The following is a 23,215-nucleotide window of genomic DNA, read 5'->3' on the forward strand; positions in this document are numbered from 1 at the left end:
GCTTAATGGATCAAAGTTAGGGATCTGGAAGTTTCCTCTGAGTGTATTGACTGCGTGATGACATGACAGTCAATACACATGACACAGAGTGATGCTGCACTGATTGGTTGCAGTTGAAAAAGAGGTGGAGTCTGAATTCAAATTTATTGAAGAAGAGATGCGCTGGTCTTCATCCTTCTAGTGTCAGGGACATTACTGGTGATAGAGAGAGTGTGAACGGGGACTCTGGCCTTCCAAAATAGGAAAAAAATGGGGTAAAATTATATTAGATTTTATAATAATAAATAGAATTTAATAATAGAATTTAAAAACAATCCAGATGCAACTCTGACTTCATACCACAGCTTCACTGCATTGATAATACATTTGGATGTACAGTACATGTCAAAAGCTTGGACATACCTTTTCTTTTTCAATGGTTTCGTATTATTATTATTTTCTACATTGTAGATATGTAGATGTGTATATATATAGAGAGAAGTCACAATTAAGACATATGAAGGAACACATACAGTCATATCCTAAAGTGTTGGAACCCCTGATTTTTTTTCCAGAAAATGATTGCAGTTACACATTTTGTTATACACGTGTCCTTCTTGTTTTTGAACAACACCAAAAAACTGGGAAAAAATGGGTTGGGCAAAATGATTGACACTTTTATAGAAGCTTGTTAATGTTTATAGGAAGCAACTGATATCAGTTATCTTTTCTAAAAGGGTGTGTAACCAAATAATAAGTTGAGACTGCTAATAATTTTGTCTGGCTCATATTTTTTTTGCATGAAATTACATCAATTTTTGCATTATTTTTCTATGCCTTTTTTTTCTTGTTTTAATACATAAACATATGTATGTATATAACAAGACGTGTAAGTACAATCATTTTCTGGGAAAAATTGTATCAACACCACCATCTTCTCTGGGCCAAAACTCAATAATTAAAAAAAACACAGAACAGTTTTCCCTATTATAATTTTTTATTTCAAATTTTTCCCATTTTATACCTCATTTACACGGCCAATTACCCAACCCACTCATTAGGACTCCCCCTATCACTAGTAATGCCCCAACACGCCAGGAGGGTGAAGACTAGCATCACCGAGCAGCATCACAGCGGCCTAGGTTCTGATACATTAGCTCACAGTGCCCTGTGCTGTGAACATCACCCTAGGAGTGATGTGGAGAGAGAGCGCCATCTACCCACCTGGAGGGAGCAGGGCCAATTTTGCTCCCTCTGAGTGCCGGCAGCTTAACGGCAAAGCTGCATAAGCGGGGGTTCGAACCTGCGACCTCCCGCTCATAGTGGCAGCGCTTTAGACCACTGGACCACTCAGCGCCCCCACAGTTTTCCCTATTAAACAATTTCTTTCTTTCATTGGTTTCGTCATTTGTTTTATTAGATTTTCCTTATCTACTTTTATTACTAACTTACGTACATGTCTTGAATCTAGATTATACACAAACTTTTGGGCACCACTGTAGATGCCTGAAACCACATACTGTGTGGCTTACAATGCTATTTTTTAGATTCACCAACTCTAAACTGCACAGTTGAAGCTGGTATTTGCCCAGCGTAAACATGTTGCATCATTGGACATCTCCTCAGAGGTCAACCCTGCGACTTCTGTCAGAGTAGTTCAGTGGAATCGTCTGCATAACGTAAATACGCACTTCATGTGTCATCACTGAGCTACGGCAGGGTGGTGCACATGATGATCAAAGCGCAGTTCTGTGTCACACAATGGAAACTTGTGCCCAAGTTGCATCATGAAGCTCAGGCTTTTAGTGCCAGGATGTTTCAGGCACGTCATATTGCAGAACACAGAAAGGGAATGGCGAGGGGTTTTGTGGGAGGAAATTTCAGCTATGAACTGGAGCTTTTATGAAATGATAAAATGACAGAAATTTAAATTCATCCCTTTCCTACATGCCATTACTCTCTCAGCTGATAGTCTGTAATAGATTCAGACTCAACTACCTCATCTCTATTCTTCACATTCATCTGTTACACTGACTGCAACTCAGCAAGAAAGTGTCAAACTTATTTGGAACAATTGATTTTCTTTTGCTACTTTTTGTAAAAAATCTACTCTTCCCAAACCACACAAACAGGAAGAATCTGCAGCTCAACCAATCAGATTCTTTGTTTTAGCTGGGGTCAGGTCAAACTCAGCCGCAAACTTAATTTTAGGGAGGGGTGGGGCTCCCAAACTAAGAGCTTAGCACAGTTAATTAGCTGATTAATCTGGTACACTTTTTTACTGCGATGTACAAACTAATATTAATACACTTGGCTCCAGTTTGTATTCCAAAATGTAAGGAATTTATTCTGTAGCACACACAGTATTTTTTTTCTGCTACCTCACTTCTATTGGACCTAATGTTCTCCAGAAACATTATATAGCACAGTGAGATAACATACACTGAACATTAACTCAGTTTATATATATATATATATATATATATATATATATGGTATTTTATTATAAACTATATCAGACTCTGTATGTAGAGCTAAAGGGAGGGTCAATGGTATTATATTATAAATTATTTTAGCTGATTGTTTTTTATCAGTTTATAGTTGTCATTTGTCAGTCAATCTCTGGTCCTCTAGCATAATTCTTAAGTCAAACTGTATTAATGAAATGTAATTCTCTATTAGCAACAAAAGTTTTTAAAATTGCACAGTGTTTGGTTTATCCAATAAGATATGAACTGTAACCTGGGAAAAAAAAAAAATTCCAGTATAGTGCAGCACTAGTAGCTCTTGTTTTGTGCTGCAGGGTCTGGTGGTGATGTCCGCTGAGCTGGAGGAAGTTGTGACGAGTATTCTGAATGGCCGCATTCCCAGCATGTGGATGAAGAAGTCTTACCCAAGCCTCAAACCCCTGGGTGGATACGTCAACGACTTCCTGGAGAGGCTGGCCTTCCTGCAGGTAAGCACAGGCCATTTATTTACAACCTACATGGATTTTATCCAAGTAGGTAAACTCCATAATCCTCCTGAACTTCATCTGAAGAAAGTATTAGCTTGCCTGAGTGTGATGTAAGAATCAGAAGAGTTCTGTAGTAAAAAGGCAGTATTAAAGGTGCAGTATGCAACCTGCATCCCAGGCAAAAACATATCCTTAGAATTTAGCCAGGCCTACCAATTCTTCTGCATGCACTCCAAATTTGCTGAACCCATATGTCTATTAGCATCCTGCCTTAAACCCTGCTGAGCCCAGCCATTAGCTTTGTGACTAAACTCTCCAGTCTTGCTAAACCCAGGTGCTGTGTCTGTTAGCACCACAGCTGCAACCCTACTAAGGCTGCCTGTTAACTTTGTAGCTAACCTGCTCCAAGCCCAGCTATTGTGTCTGTTTGCATTATGGCTTAAACCCATCCCAGGGTGACTGTTAGCAATGTGGTTTATATGCTTCAAAACTGCTGAGCCCAGCTGCTAGCATCAAGGCTAGCATAGCTGCTAACTTGGTCCAAACCTTGGGCACCTGGCTGCTGTGTCTGTTAGCATTGTGGCTCCAACCCTACCAAAGCTGACTGTAAGCATCACCGATAATCTGCTCCATTCCTTTGGAGCTCAGCTGCTGTGTCTTTTAACATATTGGCTCCAGCTCTGCTAATACTGACTGTTAGCATTGCCGCTAACCTGCTCCAAACTTTCTGAGCCTAGGTGCTGCATCCTTTAGAATTGCTGCTAAATTACTCAAATCCTGCCAAGCCTAAGTGCTGCATCTGTTAGCCTTGTAGTTATCAACCATAGCAAAGCCAACCGCCAGCTTTGCAACTACACACTCTAACTCTGCTGCTCCTGGTTGCTCTGTAAATATTGTAACTCCAACTTTGCTGCACCTAGATTCTGTGTTTGTTAGAACAACTGCTTCAACCTTCTACCTCCCACTGTAGGCATCACTGGTAACCAGTGATGTCAGTAATGCATTACGTAGGGTTTGTGTTGTCAGCAGCAGCTAAAAGTAACTAATAAATGTACTTTAAACTAACATAGTTACTTTTAAAATCAAGTAATTCATTAAGTAACTTTTTTACTTTTTAAAGAAGTTATTTGTAATCGATTAGATTACCATCATGTCTAGCGTGTTGTGCTCGTGAGCTCTGTTTATTCACTTAAGTTAACCACTTACCTCAGGATGAATCTCAAAGCAGCTATATCTCTTTTCTTTGCACATTTGTGGAAAGTGTGTGCCACTGTAATTGACCAAATATTACAGAACATTTTGAATATTCATTAGGTTTTATTTATTTCTGATAAGATGCTTTGTAGAAATTCATGAGTAATGTAACCATAATATAATAGATTGTTTGTAGCCATCAAAGTTACAAAGCTCACACAGTAGTGCATTCATACACAGTCAGCTAATTTATTTTGACTTTTTACTTGCTTTAAAAATAAAGCATGTAACATGCTTCATAAATTTATTTTTTACTATCCCATACCCACTAGTTCTGAAGTGATACTACAGTAAGCATAGTGATAATAAAAAAGACAACAAGCAAAATTAATAATGTTAAGATAGAAAACTTTATTACATTTAAAGGAAAAACACTTCATTAAATCACTTAGTTACAGATTAACCTACAGTTTTTAATCTAACAGTTAAACCTTCTATACTGTACGACCACCTAATATTGCTAGCACACCAGCAGGGCTAGCTTAGCACACTAGGGGAAATCCAGCTAGTGCTTTCAGATTCCTTAGTGAATCGGCTAACCCGCTAAAATAACGGTAGCTTCAGCCGGGTTAAATCAAGTACAGGTAAAAACAACACTGGAAAACAACTTAAAAAAAGGAAAAAGGAAGGAAAAAAGCATAATTCTAATCTTTCTTTTATTTTAAAGAGCTTAGGGAAAGTTTTCTCATCCCAAGTTGTGCAGTTTCTATGAATAAAAGCGTTTTTGATTTTTTTAATATCTGGATTTTACCTCAATCTTAGCACTGAGATTTCAAACAGCTTTTAAATGTATTGTGATATGGATGAAGTTTCTGTTCTAGTTCTAATGGCCTTTAATGCAGTCAATCATGGTATTTTATTAGAAAGATTGCATCATTGGACTAGAATTTTTGCTGCAGTGTTACAATTTTCTGCTAGGGGTAGGATATTTGCATCAACATCTCTTATCTATGGGGTGACACAGGGTCCTATCCTGGGTCTTCTATTGATTTACTGTGCATGCTCCCTATGGTTAACCTCATTCTCAGTTTTACTGTCTTTTCATTTTAATGCTAAAATGTCCAATTCAGTAGCATTTATAAGGAACAATTGTAAAGTAGCTGTCATGCCAAGAAGTGCCTGTATACCCAGCAAAGTATCTTGACCCTGGGTGCAGATAGAAGCACTGTGACTGAGTTTGATTACTGCAAGCAGCTCATTCAATAGGAACAGCCTTTTCACAGTTTATTCAGTGTATCATGAAACCACTTTTTGACGTATTAGTTTCAGAGAGTGAGAGGCCTCTTAACTTTGTAATGGCTGCATTCATAACAGTTACACCTGAATGAGGCAATGTTTTTGTATTAATACAAAAATGTCATAAAAAATATTTGCCACTTAATAGTCAAGGTTATGTAGTGCAGGACTTTATCATTCCTGTGTTTATTCAGAGTTTACTTATATTTGTACAGAATCCAAACTCTTTACACCACAAAAATAAGAGAATTCCAGCAAAATGTCTTGTATGATGTTTCTACAAAACATATAAAGTTCCATACACAAGTATTGAATTTTTTTTGCTGTAGACTAAAAAAATTGGATTCGTCGTTATAAAATAAATATGACACAAAAGATCAACATTTCAGTTTTTGTTTCCAGGTATTTACATTTAAATCTGATACACATTTCAGAAGACAGCACCTTCTGTCTGAACCCAGCCATTTTTCTTTTAAGCAAAAGTACTGGAACATGTGACTGTCGGGTGTGATTTGTTGCCACAATCTACTGTTCACAGAAGACTTGAACAAAAGTACAGAAGCTTCAGCAGAAGATGAAAACCACTAATTAACCAGAAGTACAGTATGGACTATTGAGACCAACATTAACTCCAACAAATGTGATGGAAAGCCTAAAGTTTGGAGAATAATAGGATCTGCTCATGATCCCAAACATATCAGCTCATCTGTGAAACAAAGTGGAGGTATTGTCATGGCTTGAGATTGCTTGGCTTTTGCTGGGTCTGTTAATATTCATTGAAGTACAATGACCTCAGAAATGTACAGAAACTTTTTGTCTATGAATTTAAAGAAATATGGAACCAAACTAATTGGTTCCATATACTAACCCAAAACACACTGCCAAACTACTCTTAAACAGACAGAGTCAATCTAGTCAAATTTAAACCCTGTAGAAGCATGCATTTTACCTGCTAAAGAGGAGACTGAACAAACACCAACTGAAAGAGGCTAAGATGAAATCACTGAAAAAAGCATCACAAAAAGGATGCAAAAGTGTAGTGATATCAGAGGGGTTGATGAAATTATTGCAAGAAAAGAATTTGCAAATGATTATTCAAGTTCTATTTTAGGTTTCAATACAAGAAGAATGGGTGGGTTTAGACAAAATGTGTTGTCTTTCAAACTGTGCATCAGATCCTGGAAATAAAACATGAAATGTTTATTTTATTTTATTTTTTTATTTAGTTGTCTAGGACAATGCTTATTAATTAACAGAAAACAACTGTAAATAAGCCAGAGTTAGCCGTAAAGGCTAATTTTCATCTGTTGAAGGTTGATCCTTTGTCTTATATTCATATATTAATGACAAACACAAATGTTTTTTTAGTCTACAGCAGAAATAAATGATTGACCTCGCTGTTTTAATACTTTTGAAGGGGACTATATTTGGGCCTGTTAGGGTATTTTTGTACAACCCCAAATAGGAATATGTTGCAAAAAAATATATATATAAAAGAGCTAGTAATGAGGGGCTTTTATCAGTACATTGCTGTGACACAGCATTAATGCAGAACATTAGCGCAACATATGCTGCATTTATGATCACATCTTTTACAGGGACACCCACGGTTTGTTTAACAAGACAATGCAAGTAATATAATACAGGAAATTGACAAATCCTGCACCTAACAGCTGGGGTTATGCATAGGGCTCAGCCAGGATCTACTACTCACTCAACTAACAACAATAGCAAAACCACCACAATCTGATACTGGCTCGACAAGAATCCAGAAGCACAGCCTAACACTATGTTCATGGTCCATTGCCTCAACTGCCAAGTAACAGACCTACCAAAAAATAACCTATGAACACACAGAATCCCTCCTTAATCTAAGCTCACTTCCTTTAACTATGGCAACAACACACTTACCTAAGCACAATCACACACAATAAATCACATTATAAGTTGCGTGAGCAGAACACAGCAACCACTACCATCTGATACTGGCTCGACAAGAATCCAGAAGCATAGCGAACTATGTTCATGGTCCGTGCCTCAACTGCCAAGTACTCAGACGTCTACAAAAACTCATGAGACAAATTATTACAAGAGCAGGACCACACCAATCCCCTTCATCCAAACTCTAACACAAACTTCAGTGCAAGCTCTTCTCAGGGGTCATCAGGCAGGCACCTTCCTTCGTCAGTGTTTCGCTGAATTAGGCCCACGACACCTCCAGAAGGCTCAACAGTGAAGTCTGGCGTCCCAGACCCACGTCCAAGACAATGCAAAAACAAATGCTGCACATCAGGGCTGCATTTTAATGTTATTATTTATTTTTCCAAAGATATATATCACAATATTAAACAATGCAAGACCTGTGACATCACTAGCCCTGCCCCCACACGTGCATGTGCCCAACCATGTGGAGGCCATGCAGTTACCTTGTGTTTATGCCCACTCCCCCTGACGTTCTCAGGCAGCAGCAGCCTGTCACTCACACAGAGACAGAGACAACGCTGTGTATCTACTTCTTGTGTCATACAGCAAAACGTTGCAACATGAAGTGTTTGATCAATTGCTTTAAGTTACATCGCAAGTCCTGCGATGTGACTATTGCGCATGCGCACATCAAGATGACAATGCTTAAACGATATATCGTGCAGCCCTACTGCACAAATTACGAAGATATGGTGTTGGAAAAAGTAGGTGGGGGTACAGGCTGGCCAGCCTTCAGTTATAACCAAAAGAACATTTGCCAAATTTATTTAGGTCCAGACCAGAACTCAGTCTGCCTGTTGAGTACCCCTGATGTACAGTGTCTGCATAGATGAGTGACTTTTATGCAGCTGAGAACAACATTACAGCAGCATATGGCTGACGACATTAAAGCGTGCATATGCAGTAGATGAGTATATGCCTTCATACACAGCAGCACTCCCAGCAACAGAATGACTTTCCGGAACATTTTAGCCATCAGTTTAATAATCACCCTTCTGAAGCATCAATTAGTAGCCCTTATTACTATATAAACCATGTGTTAATCACTCAGAAATAATAGCTTAATAAAATGTAGCAGCGTTGGAGAATGGGAATGTGGCCAGCTTTTTTTCCATATGATTTGATGTTCTAATAGGCTGAGAGGAAATTGTTTAATGGTTGGTGAGTAAATTAATGCCGCAGAGTTCTCACAATAGCGTCTAAACATCCGTCTGACCCAGTCTGCTCTGGTGCACAGTAACCAGCACAGGAAAATCACATGCAGACCACCTGACCCAGTGTAGACCAGTGTGTGCAGCACGCTCCAAACACAATCCAAACGCAGAGTAAGTAAGCCTTTTGATGTTTATTTTAACGTGAGGATTAGCACATTACTGCGAGTGACGTACATGCCGCGTTTTCAGTCTCGAGGTGACCCTCAGAATGCAATCACTGAATGTAACTGTAAATTATGCACACACCGTTTGGAACAAACACCCCACTGTTTATGTAAAACAGGATGAAATATGCTGGAATATAGAGGAACTAGTGTTTATTTAAGTTGTGCTGGTCAGTGCTGGGTTGGACTGGTTCCATAAACCAACATCATGTTATTTCATAAGCAGATAAACTTTTAAATTTCATTGCTGCATGTTCTACCTTTACCTTTTTTAATCACTGAAGGTTTATTTCTCTGTATATTTTTTTTAAATAACCATATACACACTGTGTTTTCCTTGTTTTTTTTTAACCTGTGGGGTCCACAAACCTCAACAGCACCATAATTTTTTTTTCTCAATGTTTGCATTTATAATATAGAGTATATAGTTTTTTTCTTCATTATTTTAAAAAAATGTTCTGCATTGTAGAATGATAAATTGATTGATAAATAAATAAAGTCATCCAAACTATGAAGGGAAGGGAATTATTAATTAAGCAAAAAGTGTTAAATTTTAGTTAAACATTCTAGATGGTGTGTGGCTAAAACTAAAATTTAAAAAGTGGATTAGATACTTTCTCATTGACAGAATCATTGACAACACCTAACTATGTGTTTCACAATCAAGTACAGTTTATCCTATTGTTATTGCATCAGATCACGTTTAATCCACTTCAGAGGCTTCAATTAGACACATGTAGGATCAAGTTCATAGGAGAATTCTATACAGCACTCTGTCCCTTTACAGTTACTCTACTGAAAAGAGCTCCTTTGGCACGCTATCTAGTTGGGGTGGCATAGAAGGCACTTTATAACAGCGCCCTTTACCACTGTAGGGGGCAGAGGGACACCCATAAACACACACTCATTGAGACATACTATCCACTGGGCACTCAGTCCCTTGGTTCCATATGAGAAGGGCAGCCAATAGAGCACTTTGTTTCTTTTTTTCTCACGGAGCACTGTTCAATCCATTATCCGGAAATGGAAAGAGTATGCCACAAATGTAAACCTACCAAGACAAGACTGTCCACCTAAACTTACAGGCCAAGGAGAGCCCTGATCAGAGATGCAGCCAAGAGGCCCATGGTGACTCTGGGCAAAATGCAGAGATCTCCTCACAGCTCAGGTGGGGAATCTGTCCACAAGACAACTATTAATCATGCACTGCATAAATGTTATCTTTATGGAAGAGTGGAAAGAAGAAAGCCATTGTTGAAAGAAAACCATAAAAAGTCCCGTTTGCAGTTTGCCAGAAGCCATGTTGGGGACACAGCTAACTGGTGGAACAAGGTGCTTTGGTCAAATTAGATCAAAATTGAACTTGTGGACAAAATGCAAAACGCTATGTGTCACTCTGAACACACAATCCCCACTGTCAAACATGGTGGAGGCAGCATCATGCTCTGGGGATGCTTCTCTTCAGCAGGGACAGGGAAGTTGGTAAGAGTTGATGATGAAGATGAATGGAGCCAAATACAGAGCAATCTTAGAAGAAAACCTGTTGTTGTCTGCAAAAGGCTTAAGACTGAGGCGGAGGTTCACTTTCAGCAGGAATACGACCCTAAACATAAAGCCAGAGCTGGAGTGGAATGGTTTAAAACGAAACATATTCATGTGTTAGAATGACCCCGTCATAGTCCAGGCCTAAACCTAATTAAGAACTTGTGGCAAGATCTGAAAACTGCTGTTCATAAACGCTCTCCATCTAATCTAACTGAGCTTGAGATGTTTTGCAAAGAAGAACGAGGCAAAAATTTAAGTCACTAGACGTGTAAAGCTGGTGGAGACTTGGGATTATTATTGCATTTATTGGGCATATTGTTTTAATAGATGGTAACAGGATACTATACTGGGCTTGATACTACTTAGCTGTTTCTGCTGTATTACTGTGTGTTGAGTAAGGAGTAAATTGTTTATCTATCACCTGCTGCTCTTCTCTAGGGGTGGTATGATAATGGCATGCCTCCGATCTTCTGGATGTCGGGCTTCTTCTTCACTCAGGCCTTCCTGACAGGAAGCCAACAAAACTACGCTCGCAAACACACTATCCCCATCGACCTGCTGGGCTTCGACTTCGAGGTCATGGACGACAAGGAGTACAGACAGCCTCCTGAGGACGGTGAGAGTCGCTTCTTTAGTGTTATATACAGTGTATTTTAAACGTTAAAGACAAATAACATCAGCCATGCAAATCTACTGACGATGAGAAAGGGTGAATGGGTATAAAGCTAGATTTTATGGTTTTTAAATAGGACACTCCTGCTGGGGTAGCGCATGAATACTGTAGATCCTAATGCAGTAGAAACAGTTATGATAATAGGAAATCACAGTTTATTCACAGAGTCCCCAATAAAACCTATTTAGTCCCAGCGAACACATTTTTCATGAATAATTTATATGTATAATACTAAATTTGGGTGTTATGTGATGCATTCATAAAACCCTCCTCTAAAATCACCACAAAGCACTCTTTACATCTTTCGGGGAACTGTGTGGGCGTGGTCATAACGTGACTGACTGGCAAATGAAAGTGTGTTAAATTAGCATGGCAATGCACACAGGCTTGAGACAAAGAAGAAGTTGCACCAGCTCACCATCTCACCCATAGACTGTGTATAGCTGGACAGAGCATCGTCTTTTAAAAGTGAAGCCACCACAGGTCAGGCTCCCCCTGCTGTTCGGTTGCAGAAAGCTGTGTAACCCCACTCATCCTCATACGTTTCAATGGCAAAACAGACAACTTTCAATCACGTTTTTTTTTTTTTTAATATACTGTAATTCTACCTCCATTATTTAAATGCAACAGCTAGTGTAACCTCTGCTTATATTGTAAAATGTTTATATTCCCACAGAATCAGTTTTTCAAAACGTTATTCACCTCTATTCAAAAAGGTGTGGTTATTGTAAAAGGGCTGGGTTACACTTAGCCAGGGTGGGACCAATGACTGTATGGGCGAACCATAGACTGTATGAGCTCTGTGGAGGCAGCCCTCAGGGGCGGGGCTATGTAAATGAGTAGGCTGTCTCTCAACAGTCTTTCTCCCTCCTCTGGTACTGCGCAGACTCGGGTTTCAAGATCGCCAACATGGCGGAAGATTTTGGCTTCATTTTCCTTGAATGAATGGGAACAGCGACACGTCGTCCATCTTTTTTAAAGTCTCTGATCTCACTGTTTTCGATTGCTCAGGCTAAAAGAGAGAGGGCGGAGATGTGTGAGACTTGTGATTGGTCTGGGTTCTGCTGATGTCAGCCTGACTCACTTTTACATCCGCCCATTCTACACCCCGAGAAATGCAGCAGAGATTTATTTGACTTTGGAAAGATAATAATAAGAAATGCTTTTGTACTTTATATGAGGGTACCAGAGGAGACAAATTACCCCAATTAGAAACAAAAGTCAGATTTAACTTCACATGGATTTAATCTATGAGTTTAACTCTTCATAGCTGATTATCAGCAGCAGTAAGGTTAAATTAGATTTAGATTAAGCTTATATCATGATAGTGATATGTTGTCCCACCCCAGCATGGAAAATACAAATGTCAAATGGCAGTGTTTCTTTCATTTAAGATTATTTCTTATTTAATTGCAGACAGTATGAATATTTCACGTTTTATCTGCTCTACTTCATTTTGTTGATTAATATGCAGAGAAAAGTCAGATGCCTCAGTTTTGTTGTTTGCCAGCTCACAGATCATTAAAGCCCCTCACTGCAGGAAAGACCCCTTTTCAACTGGTAATTTCCCTCAGTTCAGCATAATTCTAGTTTGCCACCTGTTATTCTGCTGTATTTTAATCAAGCTGAATAAGGCATTATAAATCTTTAAGTCAATAAAGCATAATTACTGCGTTTCTTACAGTTCAGACACAACCATTACTATTTTATTGCAGTTAAATTTGCCTTTGTGAGTACTGCCTGATTAAAAGATTGATATACACTGTATGAACAAAGGTTTCGGCTTACCTGTTCATTCATTGTTTCTTCTGAAATCAAGGGTATTATAACAGAGTTTAATAGAAAGATTTTTCCTGAAGCACTGTTGTATGTTTTTTATTTGATTGTTTAATGATGTTCTGGCCATTAGTATGGTCAGACAGGATGTTTGATGATCACCAACCCACCTTACACCCCAGATTATCCCCTAAAAAAAACAGACGAAGCTCCATCATTCCAGAGAACACAGTTCCTCTGCTCCACAGCTTAATATTGGGGGCTTTATACCCCTCTATAGCTCACACCTGGCATTAAGCATGCTATCCAGTAGGGTCATGGTTGTTTATCTGCTCCAGAGAGTCCTATTCTGTTGATAGTTCTTCTCTTTTACAGGGATTAGACAAGCTTTCAGTGCGCACTTGCACATCTGTAAATGCGTTTACATGCTTTCCTTAGATTACATCCTTAGATATAGCTCAGTAATCATATTCCTCTGTACATGTAACCTCTTATCTGAAGTATTCTGGGATGTCTCAGTCTGTGTGAAAACCGTTGTAGTGGAAATACACTGAAAAAAAATAAAAAGTCTCCACCAATAAAAAAGGTCACACTCTTATATTTCTCTGGACCACCATTACCTTTAATTGCTGCACACATTCACTGTGGCATTGTTTCAAAAAGCTTCTACAATGTCTCCAAATTTATTTCAGTCAGGGGAGGAAGGAGGAGGAGGAATTTAATTAAATGAAACAGCAGCTAGCTCTTATAATGCCTTTTTATTGCATATGATCCAGATATTATACTATTATATAGTATTGCACTGATTCGATTGTACTGTATCGATGTTGGCACTTAAACAGTGTTGTATCGCCAATAGAGAATATCACAAGTTCAAGTATATGTTGGTAAGTTAACAGAACACTCTTCACTTAAACATGTTTCATTCAAATTTAAATCAGATCAATTTAAAATTAAATTCATAAATTTTACGAATTAATATTACTTAGAAGCCTTTACAAAATTTATTGAAAACACTTAAAATTATTTAATTGAACATGGTCAAAATATGGTAAAAAATAAAAAAAATAAAAACAGGACATTTTTAGCTGCTTTTCAGATTTTCTATTTTAATTTTTTTATTTTCAGATCCATAAAATGAAATATTTATATGGATGAAATGTTTTTGCAGCTCTATATTTTGCTTTAAAGTGTTTAGAATCACCATGTAAAATGATGAACTGCTCCCTTTTACTGGTTATTATGGATATTATAGAGATTTAAACTTGGAATGGTATTTTCTTTCTCCAAAGGACTGGAAAATTTATAAGAATAAAAACTATACTTATTTTATAACTTATTTTGCAGTACTCCTAAAGAAGATTGTGCATTGTTTCTTTAAAAGCCCCCTACTTTCCAGAGTCGGCCGACACATATTTGATCAGACGAGACTTTAAGCTTTCCGTCCATATACATTATATACGGGTAAATTACAGGGAAGCTGTGTTACATCAGATTAAATTAGATATTCTTTTTTTACTGGAGACTGGTTTGTTGGATCTACTGGATTGTGGAGCGGAGTTTGAGGCAGGAGTGTGAGGTGAGCGGGGGGGCTGGGCGTGTGAGCGCGTGTCCTTTAAAATGGCATATTGGGTGTCTATCAGTGGCGATTGCTCTAAGACTGCAAGGGAAGCTCAGCTTCCCCTAAAATGTAAAAAAATAAGTGATTAAATATATATTACTGTGTGTACATGTCACTGATTAAATATGCGCTACAACGCGCTGAACTTAGTTCAGAATCAGCTTCTTATCACTGGTAACGCCGCGGCTTTCCTCTCACTCATTCCCGCAGCTTCACAGCGCTGCTTTAAACAGTGCGGACGCTGAGCGTCCACAGACTTCAATAGTGGAGCAAAGCGCGCGGCGAAAGGAGACGAGTCATTGGATAAATGCTGGGCTTTGTCCCGCCCATCGGACGCTCAGCTTCTCTGGGGGTCTATGGACCAGCATGATTATTGGATGATTTGTCTGAGGCGGAGTCCATTTTTGATTGACAGCGAAATGAGCGAATCAGCGATATTTTAGTGTAAAAATCCATTTGATAGTCTTTCTTACGAAGAAAAACTTAGATGTTAAACAGCAGGGCAGATCAACTGCTCAAATTAATTTGGTGTAAAATGTGGGGAAAAGTAACAGGTATTTTCAGCTGTTCTGGTGTGATAAAGTGAGCTGGCTGACTGGAAGTGCTGTAACAAATAAAATGTACTGATGGCCATTCCTCTTGATGAAACTATCTCAGGACATAAATGAACAGGGGCCAGTAGTAAGTATTGTGTTATTATTAAAATTAATTAAAATAATTTAAATTAATAAAGGGATTATTTAAGGAAATTAAAACTGTCCAAAAAGGAAATAAATTTACCTGCATTTTTTCCTTTAGCAACTTTAAAGATTTTTTACTGATTATTTTATGTTTATTAATGTCATAGCGTCTTTTTTATGTAATTGTTCAATGTAAAGAATGGGTGCCTTTTTGTTGTGTTGTGAAAACTTGAAAATAATGCCTTTTGTTTACAAAAAAAAATCTCAGGGATAGTAGAATTTACGTATAAATAAAACTACATATGTTAAGATGTAGGCCGGAATTGAGCTTCCCCTCCTTGAAAGACCAGCATCCGCCACTGGTGTCTATAATAATTCATAAACACAGCCAGATATTAATTATGACATATTTCTTAAGGGCGTGTTAAGAGGTTAATGATCTGCCCAATAGCTGACAATTCAAGATTATATCCATATCTCTGTTTACTGGCTGCAGCTGGCGTCTGTCCTCTGGAAAACAAGTTTGTTAATTTTGCACATTTGGCAGCTTCTTCCTTTCTTCTTTCTTTTTTTAATCTGGCCTTTTCGGCTCCACCTGGCCTCTTTTTACCCTCCATCACAGCTGACTGACGCTTCGTGCTATTCTGTTGCTATATTTAATTTGATCGCTCCAGAAAAGACCATTCATGGGTGCAACCAACTCAAACATTTGGGAGGGGAGAATTACTTCAGATGGTTAAACCCATCTAATCTACTGCGAAGAAGAGGCTGTGCTGTCAGATGAATAAGATTAGAGAAGTGACAGATATGTGTCAAAATTATTTTTTCTGTCCAACCGGCCCAAACTCGAGATTGACATGAGCCGGCCCATCGGGAATCCTCCCGAATCTCCCGATTAGCCACTCCGGGCCTGATTTTAGTCCAGTATTGCATTAATTTTCACCAAGATCTTGCAGCAGCATTGATGATGGTATAGTCTGACCACTGCACAAAGTCTTCTCCAGCACATCACAAAGATTCTCAATGAGGTTAAGGTCTGGACTCTGTGGTGAATAATCCATGTGTGAAAATGATGATCTCATGCTCTCTGAATCACTCTTTCACAATTCTTTCACCATGTCATCTTAAAAAATGTCTGTGCCATTAGGAAAGAAAAAATCTATTGATGGAATAACTTAGTCTATATTCAGTATATTCAGGTAGTCAGCTGACCTCATTCTTTCAGCACAAACTGCCTAGACCTGACCAGCTGCAGCATCAACCCCACATCATTTACTTAGTAACATCCAGGTGGCCAGGCAGTGTAAGTGAGCAACACTCCAAAGATGCATCCAAGCACTTTCAAAGCAATGGGGAAACTGAAGAAGTTCAATAATCTTTATCTTCTAGCTGATGTTTAATCATATTGGAGCTCGATGCTACATTGTGTTTGGTATTTACGTGGTGTTTACATTACACCAAAATCTGATTATTGCCTGAATTTTCCAGTTTTCCATTATCTGATTACTCAAGTTCATGGTAAACATGTTGATTGAATTACTGACAAACTCTGATGTTCTGCAGTAATGGGATCAAAAAGTGCATGCAAACTCACTCAATGCAGTTCCACAGAAGGTGTGTACATGAACCTGGAAAAGTCATGGAATCTGAAAATAGCAAGTTCCAGGCTTGGATAGGTTTGGAAAAATAAAAATACCCAGAACGTTTTGAAAAAGTCAATGAAATTTGGTCTACAAATCTTTGTGTTTCTATTTTGAGCTAACAAATACGTTTACCGCACACAATAGAGCTCTCAGGATCTGACACACATTTATTATTAAAGATTGTGTGTCAGATTCATTTTAGGCCTACTATAATCAGTTTCGATTATAGTTTTAGTTGATTTTTGGTTTTATTGTCTATGTCTGCAGTGATGTTTTAAAAATCATATGGTCATGAAATTTTGCCTTGAAGGCATGAAAAAGTCATCAAAAAAATCAAGGAAATTGATTGGTTAAAAAGTGTATGAACCCTGGTGAACGTGTGTGTATGTATTATGTAACGTGTGTGTAACGTATTATTGTCATGCCATAGTGAAGCTTCTGTGAGCTGAGCAGCGGAAGAGTAGAGAGGAAAGTAGATTTAGAGGCAGAAGGGACTGAATAAGAGAGAAAACGAGAAGAAAGAAGGAACAAATAAAAGAGGAATGAAGGGAGGATAAAGCAGAAATGAAAAATAACAGAGCGGAGCCAGGGACAGGGAAGGAGAGAGGATCCATTAACCCCTCGCCGTGCCCACGGGCGATCAATCACAGTCAACATTCCACCGCTCTTTTACATCAGACCCCCACTGCTCTTTCATCAGCGCGTGATGAACCTCTCTCTGGAGGGGGTCCCAGCCAGACACACCCCAGACTCTACACAGACTGTGTGTGTGTGTGTGTGTGTGTGTGTGTGTGTGTGTGTGTGTGTGTGTGTAACAAGTGTTTACAGGGATGTTAGGGCTGGTTAAGGTGGCCCATTCAAGGACTTCCCACTCAGACTAATTGAAGGGTTTGTACCAGATTAAAACTTTGAGGTCAGAGGGTGTGTGTGTGTGTTTTTGAGTGTGACCTGCTGTGTGTCTCTGCCCGTCTCTCTCAGGCGTCTACATCAGAGGCCTGTTCCTGGACGGCGCTCGGTGGGACCGGAATAAGAAGCTTCTTGCAGAGTCTTACCCCAAGATCCTCCACGACACCATGCCTGTGGTAATACATTCACTTTCCTTGTTTATATTATATTTACTGCTACATGACATTTGACGGGAACTAGTACAACTTCCCATGAATTTTGGCATGTCCTGTGGAAGCTAAAGAATGCGGCACTGACCTGTGGGATATGCAAACGGTGGCTCCTGCATTCTAGCCAGATGCTGCCCATCACAATCATTACCACACACTAGCATGTCCACTGTGTTCACAGTATTCCGGTATTCAATCAACCTCACTAACAAGATAGCACCTCACAATTGTTACATTGATGGGCGTTCCCATGATGTTCGCAAAGGTGTATAACTCATTACCTATTTACGTATATACACTGCTGTTTAAAGCTACCAAAAGAAAGCTATTTGACAAACAAAGCTATAATACCGTAGGCATCACCCATTAAACAATAGAAGAAGAAATAGCAGCTGTGTTGTGCTTGAGTACAACATATTACTGTATCTACTGTAACTGTAGATTAACTTTGTTCTCTGTGGCCTTCTTTGATGTACCGATTCCTTTGAGGCCGATCCCTTTGTTTCTGCTGTAGATTAAAAACGTTTGGGTTTGACATTAAAGATGAATAAGAGACAAAAAGATCAACAGCTTTTCCAGGTATTTACATCAGGATCTGATACACAGCTCAGGCGATAGCACCTTTTTTGGGTCATTATTTTGCTGCATGATAAAGGATCTCTCAGTCAGTTTGGTTGCATATTTTTCTTTTTTTAAAATGACGGATAAAATGTTTCTGTAGTGTACTTATGAATTCACTTTATATCATTTAAGATTAATGAGCCCATTTCAGAAGAGGCCATGCAAATCCAAGTATGACATATAATCACCATAAGTAACCAAGTATTATTGTTAAAACTGAAAATACAGATTGAATACTCTCGTTTTCGTGTTTGTTAATTTATTTATAATTTATTTATATGAATGTGGTATATCGTGATATATATTGTTATCGTGATATAAAAAAAAATCCATATTGTGATATATGATTTTTCCCATATCGCCCAGCACTACTTCTAACTATAAACACACAGTCTGCACAAAAAATGCAAATTCTGAAACTGAGCGTAGACATTCAGTGCTATTTATTGTTTGAATAATGAATGTATCAGGATACACCTAGACAACAAAGCACACCTGACAGTCACATGATCCAATACTTTTGCTCAGAAAAAATAGGTGGGTTCAGACAAAAGGTTCTATCTTCTGAAATGTGTATCAGATACAGATGAAAATAAAATAAATGAAAATAAAAGCTGAAATGTTGATCTTTTATCTTTTAATGTCAAACCCAAATGTTTGATTGGTTTGACATTAAAAGATAGGGATTTGAGAGGATTTGAAGGGATTGGTCTTTTAGTGCTCTTTTCAATACTTTTGAAGGCACACCTGTGAAACTGTAGAAATGACACCACTTTTAATGCAACACCCCACAACTTATACAGGGGTTTCTTACAGGCCCATTACAATAAGCATTTTTTTTACAGTAAATACATTTTTTAATGCCACTGTTAATGATAATACTGTTGCATAATAATTCATTTATATGTTTTAAACATATCTTTTAAAGAGTTAGAAATATAAGGACATTTGAATTTGAATATAAAAACCTATAATAAAACAATAAAAAACACTTTAAACAAAATTTACATGCAGGCTCATTCACATTAATGAATGGCTTAATTAATGGGCTCTCCTGCTGAGTAAGTGCAACAGCCAATATTAAAGTCAGCAAATATTACTGAGGTCATGTCTATATACTGTAAGTATATGATAATACTTCATTATCAGTTTACATACTGCAATCTCATGATTTTTGGCCTTTAATTGTAATACATTTTACGTATCATTTGTGCTTAAAAAATATTGATTAGTGTGGAAAAGTACAGCAATACAGACATCCTGCTTCTAGTGATTTGTGCAGTGCCTTATCAGCTAACCATTTCTGTTTAGTAGAACATTTTCTCAATGTTAAAGTTGATATTGATAGAACTTTCAATCTGGATGGTCTTATACATTTTTATTTAACCTTTTTAAACGTTGCAGCGCCACATCAGTCAGTCTGTTTTAATTTTTAGTTTTGGGAATGTTACTATTTTTTTTTTCCATGTTCTCCCCAATTTACCCAACCCACTCATTAGGACTCCCCCTATCACTAGTGATGCTTCAACACCAGGAGGGTATAGACTAACACATGCCTCCTCCGACACATATGAAGTCATCCACCGCTTCTTTTTGAACTGCTGCTGATGCGCGCTTGGAGAAAAGTGCAGCGACTCATTTCCGATACAGGAATGTTACTTTTAACATTTTTATAATGTTAGACATTGGCCTATCTGGGGATGTTATGCGATAAATGTTTTAATAAAGTTGTGATGAATTATTATGACCCACATTTTTAGAACGCTCCTGAAGCATTATTTCTGTAACGTTACAGGAACTATTTAAATCTTTCTGTTAGCTGAAAATACCATATGCCTGGCATGTGTGAGTGATGATATACTGATGTCAGTAGCTGTTAATGATTAGTGGTAATAAGTTTAGATGAGTTTAGTTTGATTGTAATGTGAGGCTGTCTGTGGTCAGTGGTGTCTCTCTGATTGGTGATTACAGGGTTGTGAGTTCAGTAACTGCAGTATCTGCTAAGCTTCAGTTGGCCCCTGAAACAAGGTGCTTAACCCACTGCTCCTGGGTGCTGCAGCTAGGCTGATTAAACCTGCCTTTCTAAACTGAGATTTGCACAGAGAAAGATTATACTGTACTGTACGTGTATGAATGTGTTTATGGACGTTAAAGCAACAGTCCTTAAGTTTTTGGTGAGAATGTGTAATTACACTGAGCAACAGTACTTTTAAAACTTACATTACTCTTGTCAGAGCATATAAATCTGGTGATATTATTAAGGATTAAGTTGCACTCACTTTTGTCTGCACTGTAAAAATGAAAAAGTTGAGAAAACCCCAAAGGCAACTTAGTGCACTTAATTTTAGAGTTTTAAGGCCAACTTAACTTTGTTCTGAAAAAACACACCACCAGCTGCACCAACTAGAATTCTTTAGTTTAGAAAATTATTTTTTTAGATGTATTAAAACTTTAAATACTACATCTCACCACCTTAAAAAATCACTTTATAATTTATCATTTTAATTAAAGTTCTGTTATGTGTATTGTAAGTTCTGCTGACTGTCGTTTAGGTTTAACAAAAATAGAATAAGATGTGTCACTGACATTTGTTAATTTGGGCACTTATAACCATTACATATCTGTCTTATTATCAGTCATATAAACTTCCAGTTATGTAAATGTAACCAGCTGGGCCCGGCCAGTATATAGTCCCACTCAGCAACACAACAGAGCAAGTGCTCGTATAGCTTTTAATACTGAGGCCAGACAGTTGACTATTATATTCACATATATAAATCCCAAGAGAAGCCAGCAGCAGCCTGTGGAGAGTGATTACACACTGATGGTGAGTGAGAGGTGAGAGGACACACCCGATATGCAAATAGCATGAAATACATCAGGTGAAAACCCAGAATTGCTCAGTAGACACTGTTCAACCAAGGAATTAAACTGAGCATGTATAAAGTAGTTGGCTTGGTCTCAACTGGGGTTCGACTTAATTTGCCATTTTGCCAACACAAATGATTAAGTTAAACCTTTTTAGTTAATATATATATATATATATATATATATATATATATATATATATATATATATAAAATGTTAGTTGAAGTGCTTAGTTTTCTATAGTTTAATATTTTTTGTTCAACTGAATTTACATTGTTTCTGTGGTTTAATAGTGTGTAAAAGAATGAGCAGATGAACACTCTGATCCCATTTATTCTAATATTTTGTCCCCTCCCCATGCATAAGTAATACTGCTTTTAATTAAAAAATTAAAGAGATTAAAAAAACTTGATTTAGAAAAACACTTAACAGTTGCTTTACATAAGCTCTAAATGTGTGAACAGGAGCTTTAGTCACATTCTGAGAACTATGTGATGATGTGCCTCTTTTTGCTATGTTAAATTTTATGGCTGTAGTTTACACTGTTAGAATGTGAATACAAAAGCCACCAACATGCCTAAAACATCATTAGAAGTCCTAAAAGTAGATAAAGAGAAAACAGTTAAACAAATGAGACAAAATATTAGAATTGGTCATGTATTTATTTAGGGAAATGATCCAATATTACATACCATTGCTTTTAGTATCTGGTGTGACCAACCTTTGCAGCAACAACTGCAAATAAACATTACCGGTAACTGTTGATCAGTCCGGCTGGAAGAAATGTTATCCCATTTTCCCACACAAACAGCTTCTGTTATGTTGGTGAATTTCTGCCTATAAACTGCTATTTCATGTTCTTCCTCAACATTTCTACTGGATTAAGGTCAGCACTTTGACATCACCCCATTCTAAAGCATTAACTTTAGTCTGTTTATTCTTTATTTTGTGCTTAGAGTCATTGTCTTTCTACATGACCCACACTCTCGTCAGATTTAGCTCACAGGTAGCTGTGCTGAAATTTTCCTTCAGAATTTGCTGGTAGAATTTAAAATTCATTGTTTTATCAATGATGGCAAGCTGTCCTAGACCAGATATAGAAAAACAGGCCAAACCATGATACTACCACCACCATGTTCCATAGATAAGGTTTTATTCTAAAATAGTATTTTCTTTCTTTAAATAGAATGCTTCTCATTAAACCAAATTTATCTATTTCAGTCTCATCCATTTTCAAAACATTCCAGTGGTCTTTTTGTTTGTCCAAGTGGTATTTAGTAAATTGTAAATGGACAGTAATGTTCTTTTAGGAGAGCAGCCGTTTTCTCCTTGCAGCCCTGAAATGCCCACCAGTTATTAATTGCTTTTCTGATGGTGGACTCATGAATATTGTATTGCCAATGTAAGAAAGGCCTTTAGTTGCTTAGAAGTTACATCAGTCTAATTATTTTTGTGGAATGTTACCTCACTATTCTCCCACTGAAAACTTCACTCACTGCTGTTGTCTGCTTTGCCTTTTTTTAGTGAAGGTCTTGATGTAATAAAAGGTTGCATTAATTCTGATCTGGCTGTGTCCTGCTATGAGAATCATAACTTTCAGGTTAAGGGTTGATGTGTGGATCATCAGTTATGAAGCTCATTGCTGATGGTGATATAAGTCTGGGGGTGATGAAATGATAGACTGACTGTTTATTAAAGTCTGTGAAGCAGCCAGGTGAAGTTTTTTTTTCTATCTCAGCAGGAGAGCAGATAGAGCTCATGAATGGTGCAAATCTTTACCTTTTAAATGTGAAACTCTAATGTAATTTGTTAGACTCTAAGGGAGAAGATTTAGGCTTGATCATTCACAGGATTACCTTCAGCATTACACAGAGCTGATAACATCAA

At 37.7% G+C, this 23,215-nt stretch overlaps 1 protein-coding gene across 2 annotated transcripts in view; it reads left to right on the top strand.

Moving 5' to 3' along the window:
* dnah7 (dynein, axonemal, heavy chain 7) overlaps positions 1-23,215 on the top strand; it is a 234,257-nt gene that overhangs the window by 207,826 nt on the left and 3,216 nt on the right. For both annotated transcript variants that reach the window (XM_022680457.2, XM_049485303.1), the window contains exons 62-64: positions 2,783-2,935; positions 10,770-10,947; positions 17,703-17,806. In XM_022680457.2, the coding sequence (XP_022536178.2) occupies positions 2,783-2,935; positions 10,770-10,947; positions 17,703-17,806 (435 nt within the window). The remainder of the gene's footprint in view (positions 1-2,782; positions 2,936-10,769; positions 10,948-17,702; positions 17,807-23,215) is intronic.

The sequence above is a fragment of the Astyanax mexicanus genome, chromosome 11 (assembly GCF_023375975.1).
Source record: "Astyanax mexicanus isolate ESR-SI-001 chromosome 11, AstMex3_surface, whole genome shotgun sequence".
Taxonomy (NCBI): domain Eukaryota; kingdom Metazoa; phylum Chordata; class Actinopteri; order Characiformes; family Acestrorhamphidae; genus Astyanax; species Astyanax mexicanus.